This window comes from Fundulus heteroclitus, chromosome 23 (genome assembly GCF_011125445.2).
Source record: "Fundulus heteroclitus isolate FHET01 chromosome 23, MU-UCD_Fhet_4.1, whole genome shotgun sequence".
NCBI lineage: Eukaryota > Metazoa > Chordata > Actinopteri > Cyprinodontiformes > Fundulidae > Fundulus > Fundulus heteroclitus.
In genome coordinates, this window is record NC_046383.1 from 26349223 (window position 1) to 26374760 (window position 25538).

The 25538-nt window shown below is 44.3% G+C and overlaps 1 protein-coding gene across 5 annotated transcripts in view; it reads right to left on the minus strand.

The window, feature by feature from the left end:
- Positions 1 to 312: 312 nt before the first annotated feature.
- n4bp3 (NEDD4 binding protein 3) overlaps positions 313 to 25538 on the minus strand; it is a 36641-nt gene continuing 11415 nt past the window's right edge. For 2 of the 5 annotated variants that reach the window (XM_012865846.3, XM_036127373.1), the window contains exons 2-10: positions 5685 to 5965; positions 5451 to 5604; positions 4131 to 4343; positions 3861 to 3982; positions 3563 to 3758; positions 2585 to 2677; positions 2246 to 2497; positions 1780 to 2032; positions 313 to 1616 (exon numbers count right to left, since the gene is read on the minus strand). In XM_012865846.3, the coding sequence (XP_012721300.2) occupies positions 1243 to 1616; positions 1780 to 2032; positions 2246 to 2497; positions 2585 to 2677; positions 3563 to 3758; positions 3861 to 3982; positions 4131 to 4343; positions 5451 to 5604; positions 5685 to 5932 (1905 nt within the window). In that variant the 5' untranslated portion in view covers positions 5933 to 5965 and the 3' untranslated portion in view covers positions 313 to 1242. Of the gene's footprint in view, positions 1617 to 1779; positions 2033 to 2245; positions 2498 to 2584; positions 2678 to 3562; positions 3759 to 3860; positions 3983 to 4130; positions 4344 to 5450; positions 5605 to 5684; positions 5966 to 7830; positions 7854 to 21396; positions 21476 to 23139; positions 23450 to 25538 lie in introns of those variants that run through there. The other 3 variants (XM_012865929.3, XM_036127374.1, XM_036127375.1) reach the window with 3 other exon arrangements.

Genomic DNA, 25538 nt, shown 5'->3' on the forward strand with positions numbered 1-25538 from the left:
GGTGAAATGAACTAAAACTGCCGAAGTAAGAGGTGGAGAAAAAGTGAGCGGACAAACGCTCCAAAGTCTAACTGTGAAAGCAGCAAACATGCTGTTTTATAACCTTTGAACATAGCTAACTCTTTTTAACTTTTACACCAAAGGTTGGACTAGAGCTGGACGATAAGTTAATAACAATATATATCAATATTTCAGTGTTTGTGTTCTTTATTAAAAGTAGGTCATTTAGCAACAAAATGACCAGGGCTGCACTAAAACTATGGTTTTAAATCTTTCATAATCAATATGCATTTTTCTTTTTAATTGATATGCTTTTTTTCTGTATCGTCCAGCCCTGGGTTGGACCTTTAACTCTTCAACCAGCCAGCCGAGCTGATTCTGGTGAACAGCTGGACTGCTCGGTGCATCTCTAGGGACCTGACTAAACCAAGGCTTTAATTATGGCCCAGCCTCTCCAGCCTCTCAGCTTGAAAGAACAAAAACAGTCACCAACAGGCTCCTTTACACGAGTCTTAGGGAGAGCTTTTCCAGTCCGCAGTCGTTCTGCTGAGGACGCGCGTGGCACAGACGAGCGATGGCCGGATCGTGTCCAGAACCATGTTATGGGTCCAGTGTTTTACAGGAAACGGGTAATAACACAATCAAGGCGCAGTGGGGGATCAAACAGGAGTCTGTGAAGTATTTTTTTTTGTTGTTTTTTTTGCACCAGGAAAATATTAAAATACATGAGAAAATATGTTCGGTGCCCATTCTAAGATTGTCAGTCAAAGGTTTCACGTCGGCACCTTCTGTTCTTCTAACTGAGCCGTTTTAGTGTTTTTTTTAAGTGGATCTCATCCTTCTTTTACTCTGAATTTCTTACCAACTTCAAGCCGTATTTAGGTAAATCAGTGGGTCATTTGTGCTCCAAAGCACAGGTTTGGCTTGCCTTGTTACAAAGTGACCTAAAATGTTTGGTTATTCCTTATTGTTCAAGCTTTTCTGGGCCCATAGGTTAAATCTTTCATAGACCCTTTCTCAGATCCCCTGTGCGTTTCTATTTCACCTCTGATGTCACATTTTTTGATTTTGATCACTTGGCAACAAAACTCCTTTACAGAGATCAGGTGAACCGTGTAGGATTTTGACCTGATACATAGATGTTTTTTTTTTTTGCGTCTCATTTTTTCCAGGCAGTCCTGCTCTCCCATTGGTCCTTGCTCTAGAAGAAAGCAGTTTGCATTGCAAACAAGTGGGTCACATTCAAATTTCAGACGATTCCATCCTCTCTATCCACGGCAGGCCCGAGGAAGGCGTGTCCTCTTGTTTTCCTGCCGCTCCCTCGGCCGTCAGCTCCGGCGCCTCCGTCTCCAGCGTCCCGTCCCTGCTCCCCCCCCCTCCTCCTCCTCCTGCCCCGCCCGCCCTCAGCTGCTGCAGCTCCCTCTCGAGGGCTTCGTTGCGGTGGTGCATCTGCAGGTAGCTGGCCTGCAGCTCCTTCTGGTAGCGGATGACCTTGTCTTTCTCCGTCTGCCACGTGTGCCTCTCCTCCTCGAAGGCCGTGGCCTGGGCCTCGCTCTGGCGGCGCTCCAGCAGCAGCTCCGCGCGCAGACGCTCCTCCGTGGCACCCCCTGGGCCTCCTGCAAAGGAGATGTTTGCGTGGAGTCAGCTGGAGTCCAAAAGGAACCATAAATGGAAGATCAAGAAAGACGCTGGCTTTCTGGTAAACGTGCCACCTGACCTGGTTACATGGCTATAACCTGACTTTTGGATCTAAAACTGGCGTTATTGAGCGACAGATACCCGTTGCCCCCGCCGGTGGACTCTCCTCCGCTCCTTTTTTGCTCTCCCCCGCCGAGGAAGACCTGCCGCGCTGCGACCCCTGCAGGATGAGCTTCAGGGCGTCTATCTGGGCCTCCCTGTTGCGCAGCTCCGTCCGCGTTTCCCTCAGCTGCGTCTTCAGCTTGAAGATCTCGCTCAGCTTCTGGGCCACTTCTGCCTGGGAGTCCCTCAGCTGCTGCTTCAGCAGCGAGATCTCCCCCGACTTCTGGCAGACCTGAGACGCACAGCAGTGGGAAATGAGATCACAGTTTATGACCCTCAGGGACTTATCTTCCAGAAAAAAAAGAAGGATTTTGAAACCGCATTTATATTGGTGGACAGACCGGATAGATGATCTTTAATCCCTTTTTACCACAGACTATCTGGAAAGCATGCTCCAACACCCTGAACGCACCAACCCCCAGTGAAATATTCCCTGGACTCTCACCTCCCACCGCGTCTCCTCCAGCGTCGGACTGGTCGGCTTCGGCACGGCCGGGACCTCCTGCCTCATCTCTCCTTTCAGGCTGTGGAGCTCCTCCTGCAGGCGATTCTTCTCCTGCTGGGCCCTAAACAGCTCCAGCTGCAAGCTGCGCTGGGAGCGCTGGCCGTGCTGGGAGACCTGACGCAGCTTAGCGGCGTACAGGCTCTTCAGCTCCTCCACCTCCTTCTCCCACAGACGCTGCTTCCCTTCGAACACCTGGCGGGCAGATGGAGGGGGGGGGGTCAGTACAGAGCGCCGGCGTGGCGTTTGGATCGACGGCAAAGCCAGGGAGACGTGATTCACCTGAGCGATGGCGCCCTCGCTCTCGTCCAGGTTCCTCCTCATCTGTTTCAGCTCGTGCTCTTTTTCCACCAGGCGCTCCTCCAGGTCCCGCACCTGGACAAGGCAGCCAAGGCGTGAGTAACCAGAGCCTGGCAGAACCGTTTCACGTTTTACTGGGATATTTGAAAAGAGAGGGATTCACGTTCTCTTTACAAAGCAAGAGTCGGACACATCTGCCAGTCTGGTGGGCTACGCCTCTACCAGCTTTGATAATCTGGAGATTTACGTTTTTTCTGCGTTGTTTTCTGTGAAATAGGTCAGACTCGGCCAGATTGAATAGAGATCATCAAACAGTGATTTTTCAGGTCTTGCTACAGATTCTCACTTGGATTTATTTCTGCTCTTTGGGTCCTCCTAAGACATGAACATGCTTAGAGCCAAACATTTGAGTCGCCATGCTGGTGACCGTTGAGTTTAGGGCGAAGCATCTTCATGAATTGTTTAAAGTTGTCCCGCTGGAGAAATGACTTCTAACTGGTTTTTATCCAGGATTGCACTGTATTTAGCCTTTTCCATCTTCCTAACTACTGTAGTCTAACCAGCTTCCCTTGTCCGCATTGAAGGCCAAAAAGCTGTATTTGCTACATGGTTTGTCGGAGACTTTGAAGAAGGCTTATTTTTCTATCAACAGCGGCTTTATTTTTTCCGCTTTTCCACAAAGGACACATTTGAGGAGTGACTGACTGACTGTTGTCTTGTTGACAGGTTATTCCAGCTGAGCTTTGGTCATCTGCAGCTCCTCCAGAGCTACTATAGGCATCTTGGCAGCTTCTCTGATTGAGGCTCTCCTTACCCAGCCACGTCACATAAGCTGAAAAGTCACACTTTTCACCTTTATGTTTGTAAATAAATGATGTAAAAAGTAATGTTCCTGTCACATAGAATCTGGATAAAATACATCAAAGTTGTCACAAAAACGTCTTGATCTCCCTTACGTACCACGTCCTCCACTGAGAGGGACAGCGTCCACTCATAAGGAGGCGGGGCCTCGCTGCCGTAGGGAGTCAGCCGGTTCAGAGTGGCCATGCTTCGACAGGCTACCTCCCCCATGGCCACGCCCCCTGACCCTGCTGCCTTCAGCCCTCGAGACGTGCGGTCCAAGGAGCCGATGGTGTTGATGTGGCCCATGGATGCACTGGGGGAAAGGAGTGGAAACCGTAGGAGCCGTTCAGATCTCTTTTTATTCTCACCACCCACACACACGCAGTACGGCGACGACCTTGATGTAGCAGCTGACCTGATGTGAGACAGGTTCGGGCGGAACGGAGGGCGGTAAGGCGGCAGGCTGCTCATGGAGTTATGACCCGAGTCTGAGAGGTTGTCATCCTCGTGGCTCATCACTTGGACTGAGGAGACGGCCTGCAAATTCACAATTACACCCATAGTCAACTCACACAGAGCTTAATCCTAGCCTTTTTATAGAAATGGACTCCACTGCACAGCATAGCCTGGATCATGTATCTAACGAGTAATTGACTAAGCAGATTTCCAGGTAACGCCAGGATACCTTGTTTCCACACGATGTTGGCCCTCCGTGACGGGAGGGCGAGGACGAAGACGAGGAGGTGGAGACCGTTTTAGAGACGGGGCCGTACGCTCTGTGCAATCCGTTAGAAACGCCGTGATCCATGTCCTCCAGCTTGGAGGAGGGATAGAGGTTCTGCATGGAGCTGAAGTTCTTGGGCGTGACGGGCTTGAAGGCAGAAGACCTGAAGCGAACCTGAAGACGGCACAAAGAGGCGTGAAGAATTAAGCGATCACTCGCGCGGCAATAATGGATGGGTTATGTAGGATAAATCACAATGATGCTATGAAACCGATGCCACTACACCCTCTGTGTTTTTAATATCGATCCATGCAGGAGGACAAAAAAAAACACATATTTGATCACAGCAATAAATTCTGAAGACTAAGTGGCAGATTTTCAATGCGTTGCTGCTGAGGTGGACGACATCTGTGGCTGATTTATGCTGCTAAAAGGATTGGGGTGGGGTTGCGTCATGCTGCAGGAGATTTATGAAAGCGCTTCTGATCAATTTACAACATCCCCAGCAGCCTTTTCATTGGCTGTAAATCGGACAAAGACTACCTTCAGTCTAATTCATAACAACGTGGATTATTACTATAATTTTGGACACAAAAACGTGTTTTCCAGAAAACAGTTTAGTGCAGTGTCCTACAAAAGTAATTTTATTACTTGACCCTTTTTACGTGTTGTTACACTGCAACCACAAATTTCTGTGTGTTTTTATTGGGATTTTATAAGATTGGCTAACATAAAATATTATTATAGCCATGAGATGGGAGGAAAATAATACAGCGGTTGTCTTTCTCTTTTTTTTTTTTAACAAATGCAAACCCTAGAAGGCTGATTTATGGTTAATCAAACACCCCTGAGTATAATTCTTCGCAGCCAATTGCTGATCTCATCTAACCTGAGGCTGGAGCGGCAGGACAACCTTCTGTATAAGTGCACTTTGGCCTAGTCAAAGTCTAGACGTCCATCTAACAGTCTACTGAAGCCTCCTGAGCTTCAGCTGTTTTGCAAAAAGCAATGGCCAAATGTTTCTCTGGTACTAAAAAGCCAAGGGAGACATTCTCTAAAAGATTTGCTGCTAAAAAATTTGGAGCTAAATAAAAAAAATAATGAAATTAGCAAGATTTACTACTTTGAGTCCATTTGTCTCATGAAACCCATCTCATGATAAGTTTTGTGGTTGTGATGTGAAAAAGGTCCAAGCTTCACAATCACTAATTCACACCAACATTTTTACATGATTCTCAATAATAAAATATGCTTTTTAACAAATATGATGTAAAATCTCACCTTTTCGTACTTGCCCCCACTGGGCAGTGAGTTTTTGGTCAGGTCTATTTCAGTACCATCTTTACTGTAGACTTTGGGGTAAACCTCCTCCTCCTCCCGGCCTCCGATGACGTCCCTCTTGTTGCCGCCGCTGGCGCCGGCTTTGGGCTCTTTTCTGTTTGGAGGCGCAGGAGGTCAGAGGACGTCTCGGGAAACCTTGGACTAAAGCAGCCGCTGCCCTGCGGCAGTTCTCACCTGGTGATGTTGAGGTAGTTCAGGAGCTCTCTCTGGGTCAGGCCTTTCTTCAGCAGGCCGTTGCTCTGTCTGGGTCTCACCTGGGGCACGGCGCGGTTACCTTTAGTCGGAGACACGTCCGCCTTCTCCACCAGACTCCCCACGCTTCCCATGCCGCAGAGCGAGGAGAGCGGGGAGGAGGGGAAAGGGCTGCGGAGGTTTTGGCTGGGGCCACGCGTCAGAGGAAGAGCTTGCACCGAGGTTGCCATTGATCACAAGACACCGAAGGCAGGTGAAGAGATCTGCGAGAGAGGACAGGAACGGCAACGATGACCATGAGGACGTCCTGGATCTAAGGTAACACAGTGGACTTCCTGCTGAGGCATGCTTGACTCTAGCAAACAATTTACATGCCTTGTGCTTGAGGATTACAGAGCTGCTGTAGAAGATTATAATCAGTAATGAAAATATATAAACAGAAATTTATTTGTAGGGTAAGAGCTTCTCAGGCATAAACCAGATATTAGAATTGCTCTATGCGCACAAAAATAAAACCAAACATAGGAATCTGTCTATATCAGAAAGAGCTGGTCAAACCTTAAAGGCTTGAGCTGGAAAAAGCTGGATTGATGCGTCTCTATTCATTATCAGTATTACAATTCATATGGAAGGTTTTGTATAAACCTAAAAAAATCTAGTTTAAACTTTACAATATTCACGTTTATGACAAGACTTGCAAGAACTCTCAGCCATCTATATCATTGTCTTATTGAGCTTTGAAGAATAAACCACACATGCAATATTTTAATTAAACAGCAGAGTAGTTTTATGCTTTGTACGAAAGGGACGGGTGAATCATTGTAGATTCAAAACTTTAAAAAACAGGGTTTTGTCTTATTGAAGGAACAATAAGTAATAATGACACCTAGTGGTTAAAATCAGAACAACACACACAATGGAAAGCACTGCGTGCAGCCCAGCTTGCACACGTCACATGTGCAGCAGTAGAAAACAGATGCCAGAACGCTTTTACCGGAGCCATAGGATGCACTAGGTGCGGATCGTAAACAATCGGTAACCGGGGAGCTCCGACTCCTCAACCGCCATCTCAAAATCCAATATGGCCGCCACACAATGACAAAGCCAAATAAGTAGCATAAATAATGAGCGTTTATTTGCATGGATTTCGTGAAATCAGTCAAGCAGACAGCACTGTGCTCCATCTATTTGTGAACATGTTAATTTAGTGTTCGAATGTCCAAATTCAGATCAGTATCTAGTGGCTTGCCACGCCAACGCTGGTTGGCCCAGTCACTGAGCAGAGAGCAGAGCAATTAGTTTGCTTTTCTTTCCTTTTTCTTTGCTTGAAACTGTTAAAACAATGTTAAATAACTCATGTTATCTGCTATATTTTCTCAAACTGTGGAAAATACATAATTTAAAATGAATGTGTATAAGGCAGGGGCTGGCTACCTGGTTATCAAGCTTTAAAAAGCCTCCAGTTTCAAAGCAGCCTGTGTTTTCCGTCCTTTTTTGATGGGATGCCAGAGGAAGTGTCTGAGTGACTGGAGTTGTCCCCGGCTGCACGGATCACAGGGTAACGCAGTCCTGCCCCTCATCCACCCGATGCTGAGCACTGCCAGGCAGCAGGCTGAAAGGAGGCTGCTACCCTCACAAGAAAGAGGAATTCTGCCTTTTCTTAGACTTTTCTGGCCGGGCGACACACAGAGTTGCTTGAAAAACCTGAGGAGCGCCGAGCATCCCACTAATGGGATTATGCTTCTTTAAACACGGCAAACAACAAGCTTATATGTCCGCTAAAGAGTCGAGCCAACAGCAGGCAGGCAGAGACTCATTAACCAGCCTGCAAACATGACTACATTTAACTGGACTGTTCTTTTCCATCACTTGCTTAGGTCTTTCTATCAGAATACCGGCCAATACATTCGACAGAAATACATCCAATCAGTACTTTACAGCATTTCTGTTTTAACACATTCATATTAACTTCTCAGGTAGTTGATCACGGATAGAGATGACAGCAATAGCAGTGAACAAAGTGAATATGCAAGTTCATAAAGCAACAGAGACACCCTAAAGCACTCTAAAAGCGTACGAAACAAACATTACTCCTTCTTCCTCCGCTGAAATAAACTCCTCTTCTTACCCCGTTTAATGGTATGTGTCGACTTCTGTCCCCGGAGGACAAAGGTGAGCTGACATCAGCCGTGTTTGTCCCTGCGGACAGCTCGTCTCTCAGCGCAAGAACTCAGTGAAGCCAAACCCACACATCCCCCGACTGCCATGCAAATCCCACAATGGAAGAACAATAAATGCAAAACACTTATTTACACGGAGAGGTATGTAAGTTTGATGTAGTCACAACATTAAAAGAGCGTGTTTTTTTTGTGTGTGTGTGTGTGTGGAGGCATTTGCTATTTTATGCTTGGAGCGAATCAAAGGAACAGAGGATCATGCGAGGCAGCGGTGCTGAAGGGTCATGTTGTTGTTGTTGTTCTGTTACGTAACTCTGATCCGGCTAGGTTACTACAGCTCATGTCCCTACGGGAGAAACCCCCTCGTTTTTAATCAAGCGCTGCAGCGGGGCTTTCTAACATCTTGGGTCAAATCACTGATAAATCCCTCGGCGAGTGTCGGGAAGTCTCGCTCGGAATCAGTAAAAGTTTCAGCCGGTCGGTCACATTTTCGTCAGCGAACAACGAGCGAGCTCTGCTGCATTTTCTACAACTAAATCCAGCTGCCAAGTGATTCAGACACCCACCTGAGAGCCCTGAGAGCCTCTTCATCCCCCCCCACACACCATGCATTGTTTCTTCCTATCCCCCCTCTTTTCCTCTCGCCATCGGTTTTCTGATCACCCACACATACCCCGCCCCCCCCCCTTCCCTTCTTTTCAGACAACCTCATTAAGGTGCACTATTGATTTCACCCTTCTGACCCTTTCCGTTGCCGTGCATAAACACCGCCAGCAGTCATAAACCATCGGAGACCATAAAACACGCTCAGGCGCACCGCACCGTTTCTGACTATAAACACGACTGAGGGGAAACAAAGGTCTTCGTTCAGGTTCAGCCCGGTGGTGTGGCACCAGTACAGCAGGCGTGAACTGTGCCGTGTCCTCTTCCCTCGGCCTCGGCTTGATTCTTCCCTGAAACCCGAGATTTCAAGTTTTTCACAATCCTGGTGCGGAAAAAAAATATACATTGTTTTTAGTGGGTGAGGAGCCTAGCCTCATCACCTGTTTTTTTCAAGGTTTTCAAACAGGTTTCCTGCAGGGTTGGTCTTTGGAGCTTTATGGTCACTCTGTCCTTTGTCCTTGCCACTAAGCAGCCACGCATCCATTTGTCCTAAACCTGCTAAAAATTAATTAAACAATCTTTTTCTCTTACTAGGAAAGGACTGTTGCAAGCCTCCATACATCATGGTCACGGAATCGGTCTCGTTATCCGTATAGCGTAGAGCACAGGTGTCAAACTCAAGGCCTGCGGGCCAAATCCGGCCCGTCAAGGTAAATTACCCGGCCCTCGAGAGCCAAAAAAAAAAAAGGCATATATCCTTTTAAAGTGTATAAAGTGGCTAAACTGTGCCTCCTGTAAGTGTGACTCACCCCAATATCAACTTTATTTTTGCAGATAAACTGTATAAACTGGGCCTATGGGTGCTACTTTTATGTTACTGTGCATTTTTTATACTACTAAGTGAACTGAAATGAAAAGTATGGTCTCTACACATGCAAGCGACCCTTTTAATGACTTCATGATGACTTCATGATGCCTTCATGATGCCAAAGTGGCCCCATATAGAAGTTAGTTTGACACCCATATATCTATATATGGTATGTCAAACATATTTGTTATCATATGATATCTATTTTGGAGGCCTTAATGAGCTGTTTTATGTCAGGAAGCATACTTTAAAATGTCTCACCCTCTTTCAAACTATTGATATGCAGAGAGTGAGGACATCAAAGAAATTAAAATATTAGTCAAAGACGAATAGTCAAAGACAAAATGCAGTTTTTAAATGAAGCTTTTTATTATTAAGGGAGATAATAATCCAAACCTGCATGGTCCTATGTGGAAAAAGTGAACGCCCCCTAATAATAACAGGTTTGGCTGCAGCAACAACTGCAATCAAGCATTTGTCATAACTTGTTACCCTGCACAAAATTTCACGATCGGATTAAAATGTATTCGGATTAAATAATTGGATTGTAGCGTTTATATGGGAACACAAACCGGTAATCCCATCATAATGCTCAACCTGCACGATGTTGTAATTACGGTTGAAACGTTACTAGGTAAGCAACATTTTCAGCTCTTTTATTTTTCTGAACAGAAAGGTTGTATCGGGAGCCCCGACTGTTTTGCTTCCCGACGTATTCCCGCCTTTCACCAACGCGGAAATACGTCACGTTTACGTCGGGCGCACATGGGCACTCGGGTCAGTTTGCCACATTTGGAATAACTTCAGCCTGACAAGCGTTTATATGAACGTTGATCAGATTATCGATCGGCATAAACCACTCCTCTCATTCGGATTACAATTTAATCCCAATTGATCTGAATTCCGATCATCATATTCCGATTGGCTTGTTTACATGCCGCATTTTTATTCCGATCGGCCCTTTATTCCGATTACTTTTGTCCATGTAAACGTAGCTAATGAGTCTTTTCCAGCGCTCTGGAGGACTTTTCTGACCACTCGTCTTTGCAGAATAGTTGTCATTCAGCCGCACTGGTTCTAAAACATTATATTTGGCATTTAATGCAGAAAATAAATGTGAATTACATTCCAACGGCCATTTTTTCTTCTTCTTCAAAACATACACAGTGGAAATGTTAGGAACAAGAACAGGTGACTGGAATGAAGCAAGTGTTCATAAATCGAGCGTCAACTCTGAACTCTGCGCCCACGTGTTTGGTGCTCTATGCACTCCTTTCTCCCACAGAACTGCCACCACGTTTGGAAACTTGCTTGCAGTAGAAACTTAGATTATGGCCATTACTTTCAGCTTGAACCTCTTAAAAGATGATCAAGAATGCTTAGGCAGTTTTTCTCTGCGCATCAAAGATCAAAAACGGGCTCATCCCAAGCAGTGAGCGGACCACCCCGCTGACCGCCTGAAGGCTCTCTGCTCGCTGAACACAAACTTAACAACACACTCGCCTAGCTAAAGCATTTTCCCGCACAAAGCTCTTGTTTTGGATCTCCTCTTTCTTACAGCACAATCCACTTTTATTGAGCACCTCGCGTTGCTGGCCCGGACAGTTCTAACAATTATGTAAATGGTTAAAATCGGCAGAGAGAGAGAGAGAGAGAGACTCCAGCCCACTCCATTCAGGGCTCTCAGCCAGGCCCAGATCAAAGCAGCCCAAGCTGCTCATGTTTATATTCATGAGGTCCCACTTCCTCCCCAATATCAACTTTCCGCTGAAACATCCGGTTACTAATAAGCTGGTATTTTAGAGATTAAGCCTGATAATCAATCATGATATATAATAAAAACGTTTTGCACTCATTAGAGAATGAAGGCATTTTATGACGCAGCTGATTTGTCAAAGTCTTTTTTGTGTTCAAGTAAGACGTGCTGAAAGTGGGTTCAGATCATGCCGAGTGTGCATGAATCAATATGTTTGATTCCATATAAATAAATAATGAGCGTGCAAAGCCTAATGGCCCCCGGCCCGAGGTTGGCCGGCGTATTTTTAGAGTCATTTCTTGTCTCAGTTTGTCCACTGTGCAAAACACACACAACAGGCCAGTCGATGGGTGACGGGGAGCCGAGGTTGATCGAGGCGAAGCCATTCGCTCCGGGTGCAGACGAGGCAGCGACCCATTTAGGCTGCAACAGCAAATCCTGCGGGACCGCTGGGATCTGGCATCCCGGTTGTTTTCCATAATTGCCTTCAGGTTTACGGGCCCAGAGTAAACCCGGAGACACGGCACGATTTACAGCCCCGGCCCAGACCAGCCGAGGGGCCCAGAGAAGCTGCACAACCCCCCCCCCCCCCCCCCCACACACACACACACACACACACACACACACACACAGGCACAGATCAAAGCATTGCCAACCTTGAACAGTTACTGTCTAGTTGAAAAGTGTTCTGTTTTTTGATTTCTTCCTCCTTCGGCTCTTTGAGGAGCTGGATTTAGAGGAGCTTTTCGAACTGTGCACCTTAACCTGCATCTGCTGAAAAATCCGTTTCAAACTTTTATTAATGACGTTTTGTTAAACAATGAGCAGGACGGGAAACTTTCAGAGAGACTCCTATCCTAACTCCTCTCCGAATCTGCAAAAACCACCACTTAGCTGGAAGCGTACAAGGAGAACAAAGCCCTCACGCTGAGGGCTTCAAGGACCGTCTCCTGCTATATTGTAATCAAGTCTCTCACAGTGAAAGGAAAACCTTCAGTTAAACACTTCAGTGTGAAGAGGGAGCATTTAAAACCGCGGTGGACACCCAGTTCAGGACTGAGAGAGATGGACGGAGAAACCAGATTCCACAGATGCCTGACGGGAGCACAAGCTCCGGCTCGTCGGCGTTAAACGCTCGACGTACTCCCACTCCCACGGACGCTCACTCGCCCTCGCGAGGAGCCGGTCACTCAACAGCGTCCCGATAAAAAGCGTATTCGCAGATAGCGGCACCTGATCCTGCGCCCCCCGCTTGCCTCGGCGTTCCCGTTCTCTTCCCTCTGTGCGATCAAAGTTTGTTTACGGACTGCAGGATCCTCTGCAGGTTACATCTAACGCTCCCACACAGCAGTGCGCTCGCTGCTATATTACATAAGCTCCATGAAAGACTAGGTCTTCACAGCTGCTGGCTGCCATAAACACAAATGTGTTGTTGCCCCATTTTAAACTCCTAACCCACAGAAGTGGAAGAGTCACCAAACGTGATTGGAGGGCCAGCTGGCATTTTATTACGTATCTGTAGGTTTGGTATAAATAGACATAGCGGTGTTTGAAGCAGAGCTGCACAATATATTGAAGCACAATCATTATCGGTGTAGACTTTTTAGGACTTCTCAGATGCAATATCTGGTAGGACTTAACGTGGCCAGCTGAACAAGCCCTGGTTTCCCCTTAATGGCCACATCAGGTGTATTTTCTCACTGGCTGAGATACTAAAGCTCAGGTAGAGTGGTAGGGATCACTTGGTCACAGTAAAAAAAAAAAAAGATAACGGTCCTGAAAATGTTGATCGTAGCTGATGCAGCAATTTTCAGCGACAGCGTTGCAAATAAACATTTTCTTGAATTTGCCCAGCCCTAGTTTTAGTTTTAATACTCATAATGCTGAAAGTGGTTAGGCTATTAGTGTCGGCAACTGGCAAGGGAAGCTTACTAGCCTGGGTGCCATTCCGAACTTAATCCCGCCCACAACGTTTTAGGTCGGGAAGTTCGGTCTGCCATTGCTCAATAGTAGCACGAGTATGCTCGCCCAATATCTGGCGGGCCAATCAAATTGTCGGGGCGGGCTTTATACGATGATGGACAGATGATCAACAGTAACGTAATCAACCACGTCACCAAAGCGCGCTTGGGTTGAATTCATTTACAACAACGGTGGCTGCCGCTGGAGAGTTGAGGTGTGTAGATTCTGCTATTAGGTCTGTTCTAGAAGATATGGACAGGTTCGTGTGTTGAAGGACTCCTTGGATCTCTACATTCTTTTTGCAACACCGGCATAAATCGTTAACGCTCATCTTCTTATGCTAGGCTAACAGTTGAGTTCTGTTGACAACAACTATGCGTCGCTTAACATACGTCACACACTCCGTTGCTCTTATTGGTTGTAGGTCTATCCAATTGAGTGCAGAGGAATTTTTTTTCCTGGTTCGTTCGAAACACGCCCCATAATCACAGCTCTATGGAGCAGTATCAGACTCAAATTCTGACTAGAATTGAGTATGACCATGTCAGGCTAGAAGCTTACCCTTCATTTTATTTTACCGTTTTCAGATTATTCCCTGATAGTCTGGCGGACGCTCTGCCAAAGATATACTGTCCAAGGACTTCCAGAGAAAAAACTAACATGTCAGGGAATCAGCTGGTACATGATCCCACTGTCCAGAGCACAAAAACGAGAGTAAACACAACCATCCCCTGACGTGACTGATCTTTTGAGTGTCAAAGCAAGATAAGCTGCGCCTGAGGCCGACCAGGAGGGTTCGTCACTACATTAAAGTCAAAGCGGAGCGCCACTCTGTTACCCCGCGCGTCAGGATGTAAGGAGTGGAAGCGTCTGTGGCTGCAGGGCATTGGCGGCGGCAGAGCAGCGCCGTTTGTAATCGTTAGCAGGTTATTTATTATGGAAGGGAGGGCATCAGGCAGACTTTGTTTCTCTTAACCCATCCTGAGGCCACGCAGAGAGGTGAAACATGTTGAAAGCGCGCGGGGAGGGTTAGGGCTTCTGACATTTATCATCGTACCTCAGCGGGGCCAGGCTGGACTGAGGTTAAACACAAACACGGATCATTCGTCAAAGCTTTTTTCGGAGCGAATTCTTGCCTTCTGTTTTGCGACGCGGAGAGCAGGCAGAACCTTTTCTGCGCTCCCGGAGAGGTCAACTTTCGTTTTACGGCACTTGAGAGGGCGAGGAGCGCTCCAGTAAAACTGTGGGCCATAATTCAGCGGCGGCTTGACATGGCGTTGATTCGGCTGAAAGGCCAGCGTTCAGCCTCACACTGTCTCCATTGATGATGACTACTCCAGACTTTATGGAGGTTGAAGGTTATATTTAATAGGCGCTGCAGATACAGGGTGCCATTGAGGAGGCAGACAGAGCAGAGGCTTCACTCTGGACGTTCTGACAATAGCATGCAATTATATCCACTTATTCCTCATTACCACCAGACTGCATGTTTCCATGTTGCAGGAACAGGGCTGAATCTCAGCACACCAGAAAGCAAGCTGGGTGCTATTTTTCATCAATTACTGTTTAAACGTCTTACGTTTTTTCATTTATTTAGCTTTTTTTTTTCAAAGACAAGAAGACATTAAAGCGCACGTTAAAGAGAAACTGAAACGTTACAAGGACGGTGAGCTAAAGTTGGCCCAAACAACTGCTCTGTGCATAAATACAGTGGGTACAATAAAACGAAATGATAAAAAAAATTAACAGATGAACATACAGTTATTGCACAAAGACTCTAGAAGGTGTGTTGTTGCTTTTTCATCAAATGTAAATAAACGTAATGTAAATATATAAGTAGTTATTCTGTATTCTAAAGTTGTAGGAAACCAGTGTAGAGATAGCCTCGTGAGACCATCCTGATCTTGCGAGCTTTCAAGGTTTCACTCGCAAATCCATCTGGCAGAGTCAGGTAAGTGTAGAGAAGCCAGATTAAAAGAAAAAAATACTATTATATTCAACAAATTAGAATATGCCTATCTAATTTGTTTGTCAAATTAAAAGTATCTTTTTTTTAAAAAAAAAAGGCAGTACTAAACATAATTTCATCAAAGCCCCATTTCTGCATGAAAAATTTAGCTTTTTAAGGCAAGGCAAGGCAAGTTTATTTATATAAAGCACTTTTCAGTAACAAGGCGATTCAAAGTGCTTGAAGTTTTATTATTTTTATATTCTACTTTATTGAATATGACTAAGTGTTACTTGACAACAATGTGTATGGTCATAAATGGGAACGTTCAGTTAAATTGAATTTTTCGGACATTAGATTTTAGCCACGATGTGAAAAACGCACGAGTGAAAAAAAGGTTAAAATCGGAATTGGAGGCCTGTTTAAAAAAAAAAAAACAAGTTAAAAGATACATTTTAATTGAAAATAATATTGAGATGCTTCATGATGGAATAAGAAACTAAGGCCATCAGCCACCAGCTGCACTATTTTTTTCTTAAGGGTTTTGGGAACTGGGCTTAGTCTAGCCCCGAGGAACACCTCACGCTAGGGAGAAAATTAGGATATTTTAAAAATGTACCAAAGCTAATCTGTCAAACAGTCTTTTTCTATGTGATGATGATTATGTCTATTTTTCTGTGAAGCACCACGAATCACCTTGTGTATGAATGCTGGTACAAAAATATATAAACTTACTTTGCCTTGCTTTGATAGATCTGACTGAAATCAGTCTAAAACAGTAAATGTGATCCTGTGGAGTGGAAAAGGACGACACAAAAGAGGTTGCTGGAGTCCAGTAAAGAAGTGTGTGAACCTACCTACTTTGTGTCGTCCTTTTCCACTCCTCCACATTGGTGACCCAGACGTGATCTGCCACAATCCTCAGATTAGACTCAACTAAATGTAGTTTCATTTTAAAGTAAATGGTGTTGAATGTTTAAATAAAACACCCAAGGAACCCCAAGGTTTCCAGTAGGCATTGGTTTTAAAGCATGACAAAGAGATCTGTAAAGAGGTTTAAAACTCTACAGAATAACTACTTGGCAGCTATTAATGTCGGTTTTATCTTAAAGGTGCTAAGCCACGTTATTTGACTTTTTTTCATTTATACATCAGTAGCTCACTCTGGTTGCTTACAAAGTAATTCTGAAAGATTCTCACGTCCTGATGGTGTATCAGTTGTTATTCTGGCATTTTACGCTTTGTTTTTTGCTCAGTTTGTTAGTAAAAAAAAGCCTTTCGTGTTTATTTTCAATAACAGAAGAAGTACAACACTGCGCGTGCGCAGCAGGGGATAACACAAGGAAGCGGCTAACAGCTACTAGCATCTCCCAATGGAACGATGCAGAAAGGTCCAAGGTCCAGTGGTAAAAAAAACGCCAAAAAATGTATGATTCCAAGAGGGAAAAGACTGTAATGTCTCTGGGAATACAGTATGAATGTTGGTGTTGACTGAAGCGGACGCTAAACCTGCCAAGGCTCAGATGTCACTGCAGAGATGACTGACGTGACTAAACTTTCTTATATGAGGCTCTTAAAGTTTCTGTAGATCAGTTTATTTAATTAATAATAGCTGGTCTTCAATCACGGCGAGCTGCCGCTTAATTGCAAGGCATTGCAGAGGGTCAGGCTCTGTCTGGCATTATTTACCATTGATTTATAAATTAAGCAAACAGGCATTATGATAGTTCTGCGATACTGCCACTAGATGGCGCCATGTCTCTTTATATCTGGTCATCGCGCCCGGTGCTGGGGCTATTTTTATCCATAAAACGGACCATCAAAACATCATCAGGATGGAGCCTTGTTGTATATAACCTTATTTTATCATGATCAAACGGTTTTTGGTCTTTTTTATAAGCATATAACGTAGCTATATACCCTTAAAATTTGTGCATCAAAATCAAACTAATACGTTTTAGAAATGATATTCTAACTGTAACAATGTTGTATTCATGTAAAAACAGTATGAACAGATTTCACGTTTTGGTTATAAATAAAATCAATCATGTTTTTTAAGATATTGTGCAACTAGAGTAAAGTCGGGCTATTTTTAATCAACCTGCCTGTGTTGATGTATTGTCTTTATTGTAGTGCCTACCTAAAGAGCTCACAGTCATCAAGCTAATGTGATCACTATAGGAAACATAGCAGGATAACATAGAGCTTACCTCAGCAAGCAGCATTAATGTACAGTTTTATGGTCAGAAAATAGATTTTGTTGTATATATTAATCTTGGATATTGTGTACATTTTATTTCAGCATTAGTGTTTTGTTGGACGAGATCGGCTTAAGAGCTTCCATCAGCCGTACATCCTGTCTAAACTTTTAAAGTATAAACAATTGTATCTGTATAATCTGCGCGGCTGTGCTGAGAAGTCTCTGGAACTCATCTCTTAAAACCGACTGCCCCTGTTGACTGTACAGTATTGTATTTCTGCACAGCATTCAATTACCGGCTCTGATCGGTGTAGCCAGAGGTTATCGGGAGTGACTGGCTGCACGGCCGCTGCATGAAACCCCATCGATCTGGATCTGACTGATGTTATCCAGGAATGCTTCGTTATAGGAAGACGGTGCCCAGGGGGAGCATTCACAGGTCCCTCTCGCTCACCAGAATGTATCACCAGAGGTACTTCTAAATCGGCTCTTTTATTATAAAAAAAAAAAAAACAAATCTGCTGTATTGTCCCCTGAAAAAATAAATCACTGAAAAGACAATGTTTGCTTTCAATATCTCAAATTTGTCATGTGCAAGAGATTAGTGGGATAATCCCAAACTTCGTATAGATTAATTTCTGTGTTGATCCCTCTGTGAGGTTACGGGCTGAGCCGCTGTGAGCAGGTTCGTGTGCATGTCTGAGATAAAGAGAGATTAGTGCTGGCAGCATATGGATATGCGGCTGACCTTATTGTTGTTTTAAGTGAAATCCCTTCACCCTCTAATCACACACACAAGCTCATCCATGTGCAAGCACAAACACATTGTGCCAATCTACGGTATTAGACATCAATTTGTACCTGACCTGACAAGAAAATTGTCAAAGAAAGCTAGTAAAAATCAAATGTTCATTCAAAATATGTATAGCTATATACTTTTTATGTATGTGTAGATTTTTTTGCTTTGAAAATACTCTTACCCCTCCATTAAAAAAAAACCTAGATGTTATTGCCATATTTTACCCCATTACGCACATTAAAATCTATCAATATTCAAATATACCTTTCCCACTGAAGGCCTGCAAGCAGCTCTGTTCAGACACCGCAAAGCTACATTAAACAATGACAGGAGGTATGAGGTTACGGCTGACAATCAGTTCAATTAAACTGTTCATCATGCAATTAACAGCTAATAAAAACATGTAGATTCGTTAGTAGATTGTTTTTTTTTTATTCTGCAACTAAGTGAAAGGGATAGTTCAGGATTTACTCATAAGCGTTCTATTAAAAAGTTATGAGTGGTTCACATCTTATCTCCAGAGATACCTCTCTTGGCATTGTAGTACAGCAAAGTAGCGTAAAACGCAACTAAATTGCGTTTTAAGTCAAGGATTTGTGTTGAATCTTACACTGCCTTATATTTCTATTAGATAGTCACCCTGCCGGTAACTCTCTACATGTTTGGTACTCGGTACGTGTTTTACACAGGAAGATCACTGCTACCCCCATTTCCCATTCAGATAATCATCAGCTTCCACGTATATGATCATCTAATGCAAACACAGCAGTGGCTTAAAGGTTCATCAAACAGCGAATGGATAAACTACTGTTGTTCTTGAGAGTCGAGCTGTTTTAAGAAGAAATCCATCCAGGCTCTGGTCCCTCTCAGACTATCTGTTAGCTCCAGGTTACAGCCCCAACCAATCAGATTTAAGTTAAGACACCATTTATTGACTAGATATCAACTGATAATAACATTTTCACGGAACCTCAACTCTGAACTATCCCTTTAACGTGGAAATGAGTGAGCCACGATGGCCCTGGCTGCTTATCTTGCCCATATAAGCCCTTGAACTGATACGTAAGACCAGGGCCTGTGTTCACACGGATTCTCAGAGTCTTCTCACAGAGCTCCTATATCAGCCTAAAAATTCCCACCAAGGAAGGAAGTGATTCAGATCGCTGCTGAGAGCGACTGAGTAAGGAGACAACAGACATTTTTATCTTAGTGAGAAGGCATGGTTGACCCCGTTGCTAGGTGAGACGCTGTCTTTTAAGAGCTCTGATTGGTTGAGCGTACAAGAAAAAAGTACACAGACAAAATGTGTTGTGTTCCCAGTGAGGAAAGGAGAGAAATTAACCGATTAGACTGGATTACGAAATGTGCGTCATGACGATGAAACGTAGCAAAATTAATCAACTGTCACACAGCCTCAAAATGTTTGAATGCACCTTATTTACATCCTCATCCTCATCATCATTGTTATTTTGATTTTCTTTTGTTATGTTTACTCCGATATAAAATGGAGAAACAAGGTGAAAAATACCGAGAGGAGCAGCGCCTCTGTCTGGACAGCGCTGGGAGGAGAACAGAGGAGTGCTGAAAGGTAAATTGATCCCTGGATCACGGCCCAAACAGGCTGACTTTGATGCACATTTCTGCAGATCAATGCGTCTTTTTCTCTGCTTTTACGCACCAGACTTCAAATTGAGAAGTGCGTCGTGCAGCAATCACAACCCAGAAAGGAGATGGCATCAAACGAGCAAACTTCATCTGACCATTTAGGCTACTGACATCCATCATGTACAATACAGAAAATATATCATCACTTCTGTTATCTTGTCTAGTAGTGTGTATTTATGTATATATTTTTCTGTGATTTTCCAATTCTTCTAAAATGTTTATTATTTAGAGCATTTGTAAAAATACCTATGTACCATACTCTTTGCACATTTCTCATTTTTTAACAATTATGCAATATTTTTCCTATTATTTATTTTTCCTCGATAAAACCACATTCCTAGAGGCGTGCCTTTAACCTGTTGGGCCGCTGACACTAATTCATTTCCCTATATGGGGATTATAATCTTATCTTATCTACATATTAATAACTGTATGATCGTTAAAGAAGTTTATGTGCTCATTTCCTCCACTGCTGAGGTGATGTATCAGCCAATCAGCTCTCTCTGTTTCCACCATGGTTCCCACCTAAGACACTCCTCACTACTCCTAACATTTTGTCACTTTAGGCGCTCTCTTATGGCCTAAGATGCTTTGTGAATAACTTTTATCTTACCGAGGTAAAATTCTAAGGAAAATCTTAGAATCTGGAAAATTCAGAGTTTTTTCCTAAAACGACGTCGCTTAGAGCTACTTTTAGTCTTAGGAATCTTTGTGAATACAGACACACGCGTTACCTTGACCTGAACTGAAGGGGCTCCTAAGGATGGCTTGCAATGAATTAAATCACCAAAATAAATTTATTTTGTCATCCTGCTCTCTTGTACAGCAGGATGTCTGTAGATCTTTACTTGACATGGTTATATGTACTTAAAAATATAAGAATGGCAATTTTTTTAACATGCAAAATAATAACAATCTAGACTCACATGATTAGATGTAAAAAAAACTTAAATGTAATTAAGGTATGTAGTAGGAAACTATGTTAGGGACGGAGCACATATCATATTCAGACTTGGTGTCTGCCGATACTTCACCCTAAATACCTCAGATCGGTATCCGGAAACCTCTTGATTAAATAACTGCAATAGGCGGCAGACCGGTAACTAAGACCCTGCACTACAAGAGCTCACCTTCCACCTACAAAAAAATGCAACACTGAATAAGGATTCCCACCAACGCTATTACACAGCATTGCAATATATATATAAATGCCATCATGCTGAAAACTTTCCCCGCGTAACTTAACAGGAATTTGTGCGAAACGCAAACAGCTAAATGTCATTCTGTGCACCTTGTTAGTAGGCAAAGCCTCCTAAGTGTTTGCCAGCTGCTGCTATCAGCAGAGCTGTAGTTCAGCGAGAGCCATGCGAGAAAACACACACGCTCACATTCCTTGCATTTCTCCCTGGGTAATTATTAATGTACCGTCGCATAACGCATGTGGACCTGACAAGCTCTGATAAGGCCCGAGTGGAACGGTTCGCTCTGCTGCAGGACCCGCTTTTTGTCCGTTATCCAAAAGCTCGTTAGTTCCCATGAGAACCTCCCAGAGAACAATGCAACGACTGATCATTGAGCCACATAATCACAGCGTCGGTCGGAAACGTTGGTAAACCGAACCGATAAAGACCACCGGCACAAGAAAGGCCAGCTTTGAGGGCGTTCAGGTCAGCGCTGACCTCTTTGTTTCCTGGAGCTCTTCAGGTTAAGACTCACCGCTCTGATTACAGAGATCCACAACTGAAGGGATTCCTCTGAACATCTTCACTGAGTCTTCATGCATCCATCCTAACGCCACAAACCCCACACACTGACCATCGAGTAGGGTTCCCACAGCGCCGACCGCACTTCATAATCATCCTGCCTTCCAGGTCCAGATCTGAATGAAGAGCGTACCTCAGATGCCTGAGTGTCACCGACCCAGACGGCCTTTGTTTGGTCGTATTTCAGGCATAGCGAGCAGAAACAGGAGCAGGAGCAGGAAGCCATCAGGCGGGCTCTCAGGTGGTAAACACACCGACGCTGACGCAGGCTGATGCCTTGTCAGGAGAACGGCACTTTTTTTTTTTTCCCTCCCCTCCTCTGGTTTCAGGGTAAACACCGCGATTGTTTGTTGTTCCTCTGAAAAATCAGCTTGTTCTGCCAAGAGAGTTTCAGCTAGGCTGTACAGAGTCACTAAATTCAATAAAGGAAGAAGAAATTCCACCGAAATGTTGCTCGCATTTTGACTTGAAGTCAGCTTAATGAAATTACCGCTCGGAAAAGAAAACAACCTAATATTCATGAATAGTCCTCAGGGGGAAATTCCTGAACCACAAATAGACCACTGGGCTAAATATTAAATGCAAAAGGAAAAACAACAGCCAACAAGTCATAACACACAGCCAAGTGTAGACATGGGCTGGTATTGGGACATATTAAGGTCTTAAAAAGTAACATTTTCAAGACATTTTACCCCACACTGTTCCTGCAGTTTCACATTCGTTTAATGAGACGCCAGAGAAAGTGAGTTTTATTTGACTGTATGAAGAACAGAGTAAAGCAGCGATGCCCCTCCTCCACCCGTTGCTGCACATGCTGCCGGTCAGCCGGCTGGGGGGAAAAAAGCCAGTTATCTTTTCCCTCGTTTGGTCGAAAAGAAAACTAACCTGTTTAGAGATATCTCCGGTCATGAAACCCATAGAAAGTCCACAGTGTGGAAATTAAAGGAACGGGACCCATCACTCTTATTAATGCAGCTTTACGAGTGGCATGTTTGCTAAGCAGCCGGCTAATTGATTAGATAATATCATTTGCTTTTACTTGTGTTAGCACAACAGAAAATAGATATTTTTGCTGTGGCGTATAAAAGAACAATAAAGAAAAATATAATTGAAAAATATATAAGATTGTAATAATTAATATATTAATTAATAATTAATATTTTGAGTTATTGTAAGATTAATTGTTGGTTTTATGTTAAAGCAATTAGGTCATGCAAAACTCAGGGTTATCATACCTTGAGAATATCCCATAACTAGGTTAGTGGAACAAACATTTAAGAAACGTGTTATCTAACATGAAACGTATAGTAATTGTTTAAGTTTTTTTTTTTTATATTGGAGGAAATTTGGGAAGCTGAGGCTCCTGCTTGCAAAAAAAGAACAGTTAGAAAGTTTTTCTCTGCTCTCAACAAGCGTCCCTCTAGTGAAATAATCAAAATTCAGGCTGCTTTCCTCCTTTCTCTGCAGTTTGAGCTGCTCTTTAAAAAAAATACTGCGTTAAATCGCATTAAGGTTCAGAGTATATTGATCTGACTCGCATGTCGATACGTCAAACCTTTCCACGAGAGCGCACACACACACACACGAGCGTTACATTGCGATCTCTACCCTCGACGTCAGAATTCAAAAACATAACCAGAGCTGCAGAGGTCAGTGTTACACGATCAAAGGATGTCTGGACAGAAAAGGTCTCTACCTGTGTTTGTCCGCCTGAGAATTTACTTCTCCTCCTCTGATCTCATCCCTGTTGAACTCCTCGCTCCTTCTGACTCACGCTCGCGCTGCAGATGATCAAACCACATGGCTTCCTGTTTCTCAGCACACGGCAGCTGGGAGGTACGCGGATTAGGAGGAAATTCCCTAAACAACTGACCTTGCGCTGATTTGAAAATAAGATTAAGTCGATATAAAGTTCCGGGAGAGGATGGTTTCAGCGGAGGCTGAAAATGATCCAAGACCTATAAAAGAAACTCGGAGAAAGCACTACCCTGTCCTCTTGAGCCAGCTTTGACTCATCTGGGACAGTTTTGCACCTTCCGCTCATCTTTTTTTTGTTTTTTTTTGTGTGTGTGTACTATAAGCTCTCTTTCAGGGGCCGGTGTGGCTCAACTCGTTCCTCCAGTTCGAGAAACGCACAAAGCCGCTCATGCGAACCGGCGTTGTGGCATCCGCTTCAGAGCCTGACAATGAAGCACAAAGAGCCAGCTTCAGGGAACAAATACAGCGGCGGAGAAGCCTGCCCTGTTGGCTCGCAGGTAAGAGCACAATAACCAGGGGATTAGGCTGAGGTTAGAATGCAGACGGCTGGAAAGCAGAAAAGAAGGACGAGGGCTGGAAAAAAAGAACGAGCGAGGTAGGAAGAAGTAGAAAACAAACACATGGGGGCTGAGTGAAAGTCTCTCTTCCCGCCGCTGGGTTACTGGACGGGTTCTGCACCGTATCCAATTACATAATTCAAACAGGAGACGCTAGCATCCGAGGAGGGAGGAGAGAGAAGAGAGAAGACATTGTTCTCCGCTCCGCATCACAAGAGGGGCAGTTCTTTCTCCGGCCGCCGGGCGGAGGGACGTCAAGGACTCCTTAAAGCTGGCACCGACGGGGTGGGCACGCCAAAATCCCAGCTAATAAAACACCTTGCCAGTCACAGGTGCACGACGTGGAGGCTGGCAAGCTATTAAAGGCATTCCAGAGCAAGAATGTGGCATTGGCCTTTGGTCTCTGCGTTGGAGTAGGAAGAAAATAAGCCAAGAAAGGAAAAAAGGGTAAAAACCCCATCATAGCTACAGGGCCTAGTTTAACACTAGAGCAGGTGCCACTGTTCCCCTGTTATTATGTCTGGGCCCCTCGGGCATATCCAGTCTCAGGTTCCACGGAAATGTGCCCTGAGACTCTCCGCGCTCGCCGAGAAAACCGTTTCACGGGCTATTCCAGAGAAGAGCGGAGAAATGAAGACAGAAGAGGAGCTCGTCAGAGAAATCTGAATCTGGGTCCACCTAGACGGGACAGCAGACCGAACTAGACTCATTTCCTCCGCCTGAGCTCCTCTGGACAACAGCATTAAAGGAAACAGCTATGACTGTCATTCTGGCTGTCTGGTAAAACAGAATTATCGAGTGCTTGAAAAGCCACCTGGTCCCCCGACTCTCATGCCGGTCTGGATTCCTTGAAGGAAAATGTTACAGGTGGCGTTGTGCAGTTCTCTTCTACGGGTTCACAGTGCCTCTCAAAGGCATCGGTACACCTTGAACCTCTTCACAATTTGTCACGTAACATCCACAAACTTAAAGTATTTTGTTGAAAATGTATTTACATGATGAACCAACATAAGTGTGTTATTTTGACGTCAAACATTTTGTGACTAAAATCTGTTCCCGAGTCAGAATATATTTTTGTCCATTTTTTTTTAATTATCAAAACAGCTCAGGGCTCAGTCAAAGTGCATAGGTATCGTTTGTGAACAGAAATGTTCCAGTTCTACTGAAGCTGCTCAGTCAGATTTAGGTCTGGACTTTGACTAGGCCATTATAACACACGGACAAGCTTTGATGTAGACCATTCCATTGTAGCTCTGGTTGTATGTTTAGGGTTGCTGCCCCGCTGGAAACTTAAGTCCCAGTTTCATGTCTTTTTGTCATCCCTGACGTGTTTCCATTCCACGATTGATTGGAGCCACATTTAAAACACACAGGACAGTGGGGCCCGACGGACCGGGTTGGGGACGGACCGCTGTCCTACATGGCGTGTGAAAAGTTCCCAAAAGCGATTGCTTATGAGTTTCTTCCATCAATTGCTTTCTTCTTGCCACTCTTGAGCAGATGGATTTCTAATAGTTGTTGATAATTGCTGTCATGCTTTAAGGTGGACCTGTGTTCAGTCTCTAACAGCGTTGCCCTGTCTTGTTTCATCAAGGTCCCATCAACTCTGACTAGTTCCTGTCCCTGCTATAGAAAAGCCTCCCTGAAGCATTATGCACCCACCTCCATGTTTCACCATGCTATCCGTATCCATTGTGCTACCTCCATAGCATGTGGCAAACTACAAAGTGGACTTCTTACAAATTTCTTTCAACGGCTTTCTTCTTCATCAGAGCTTAAT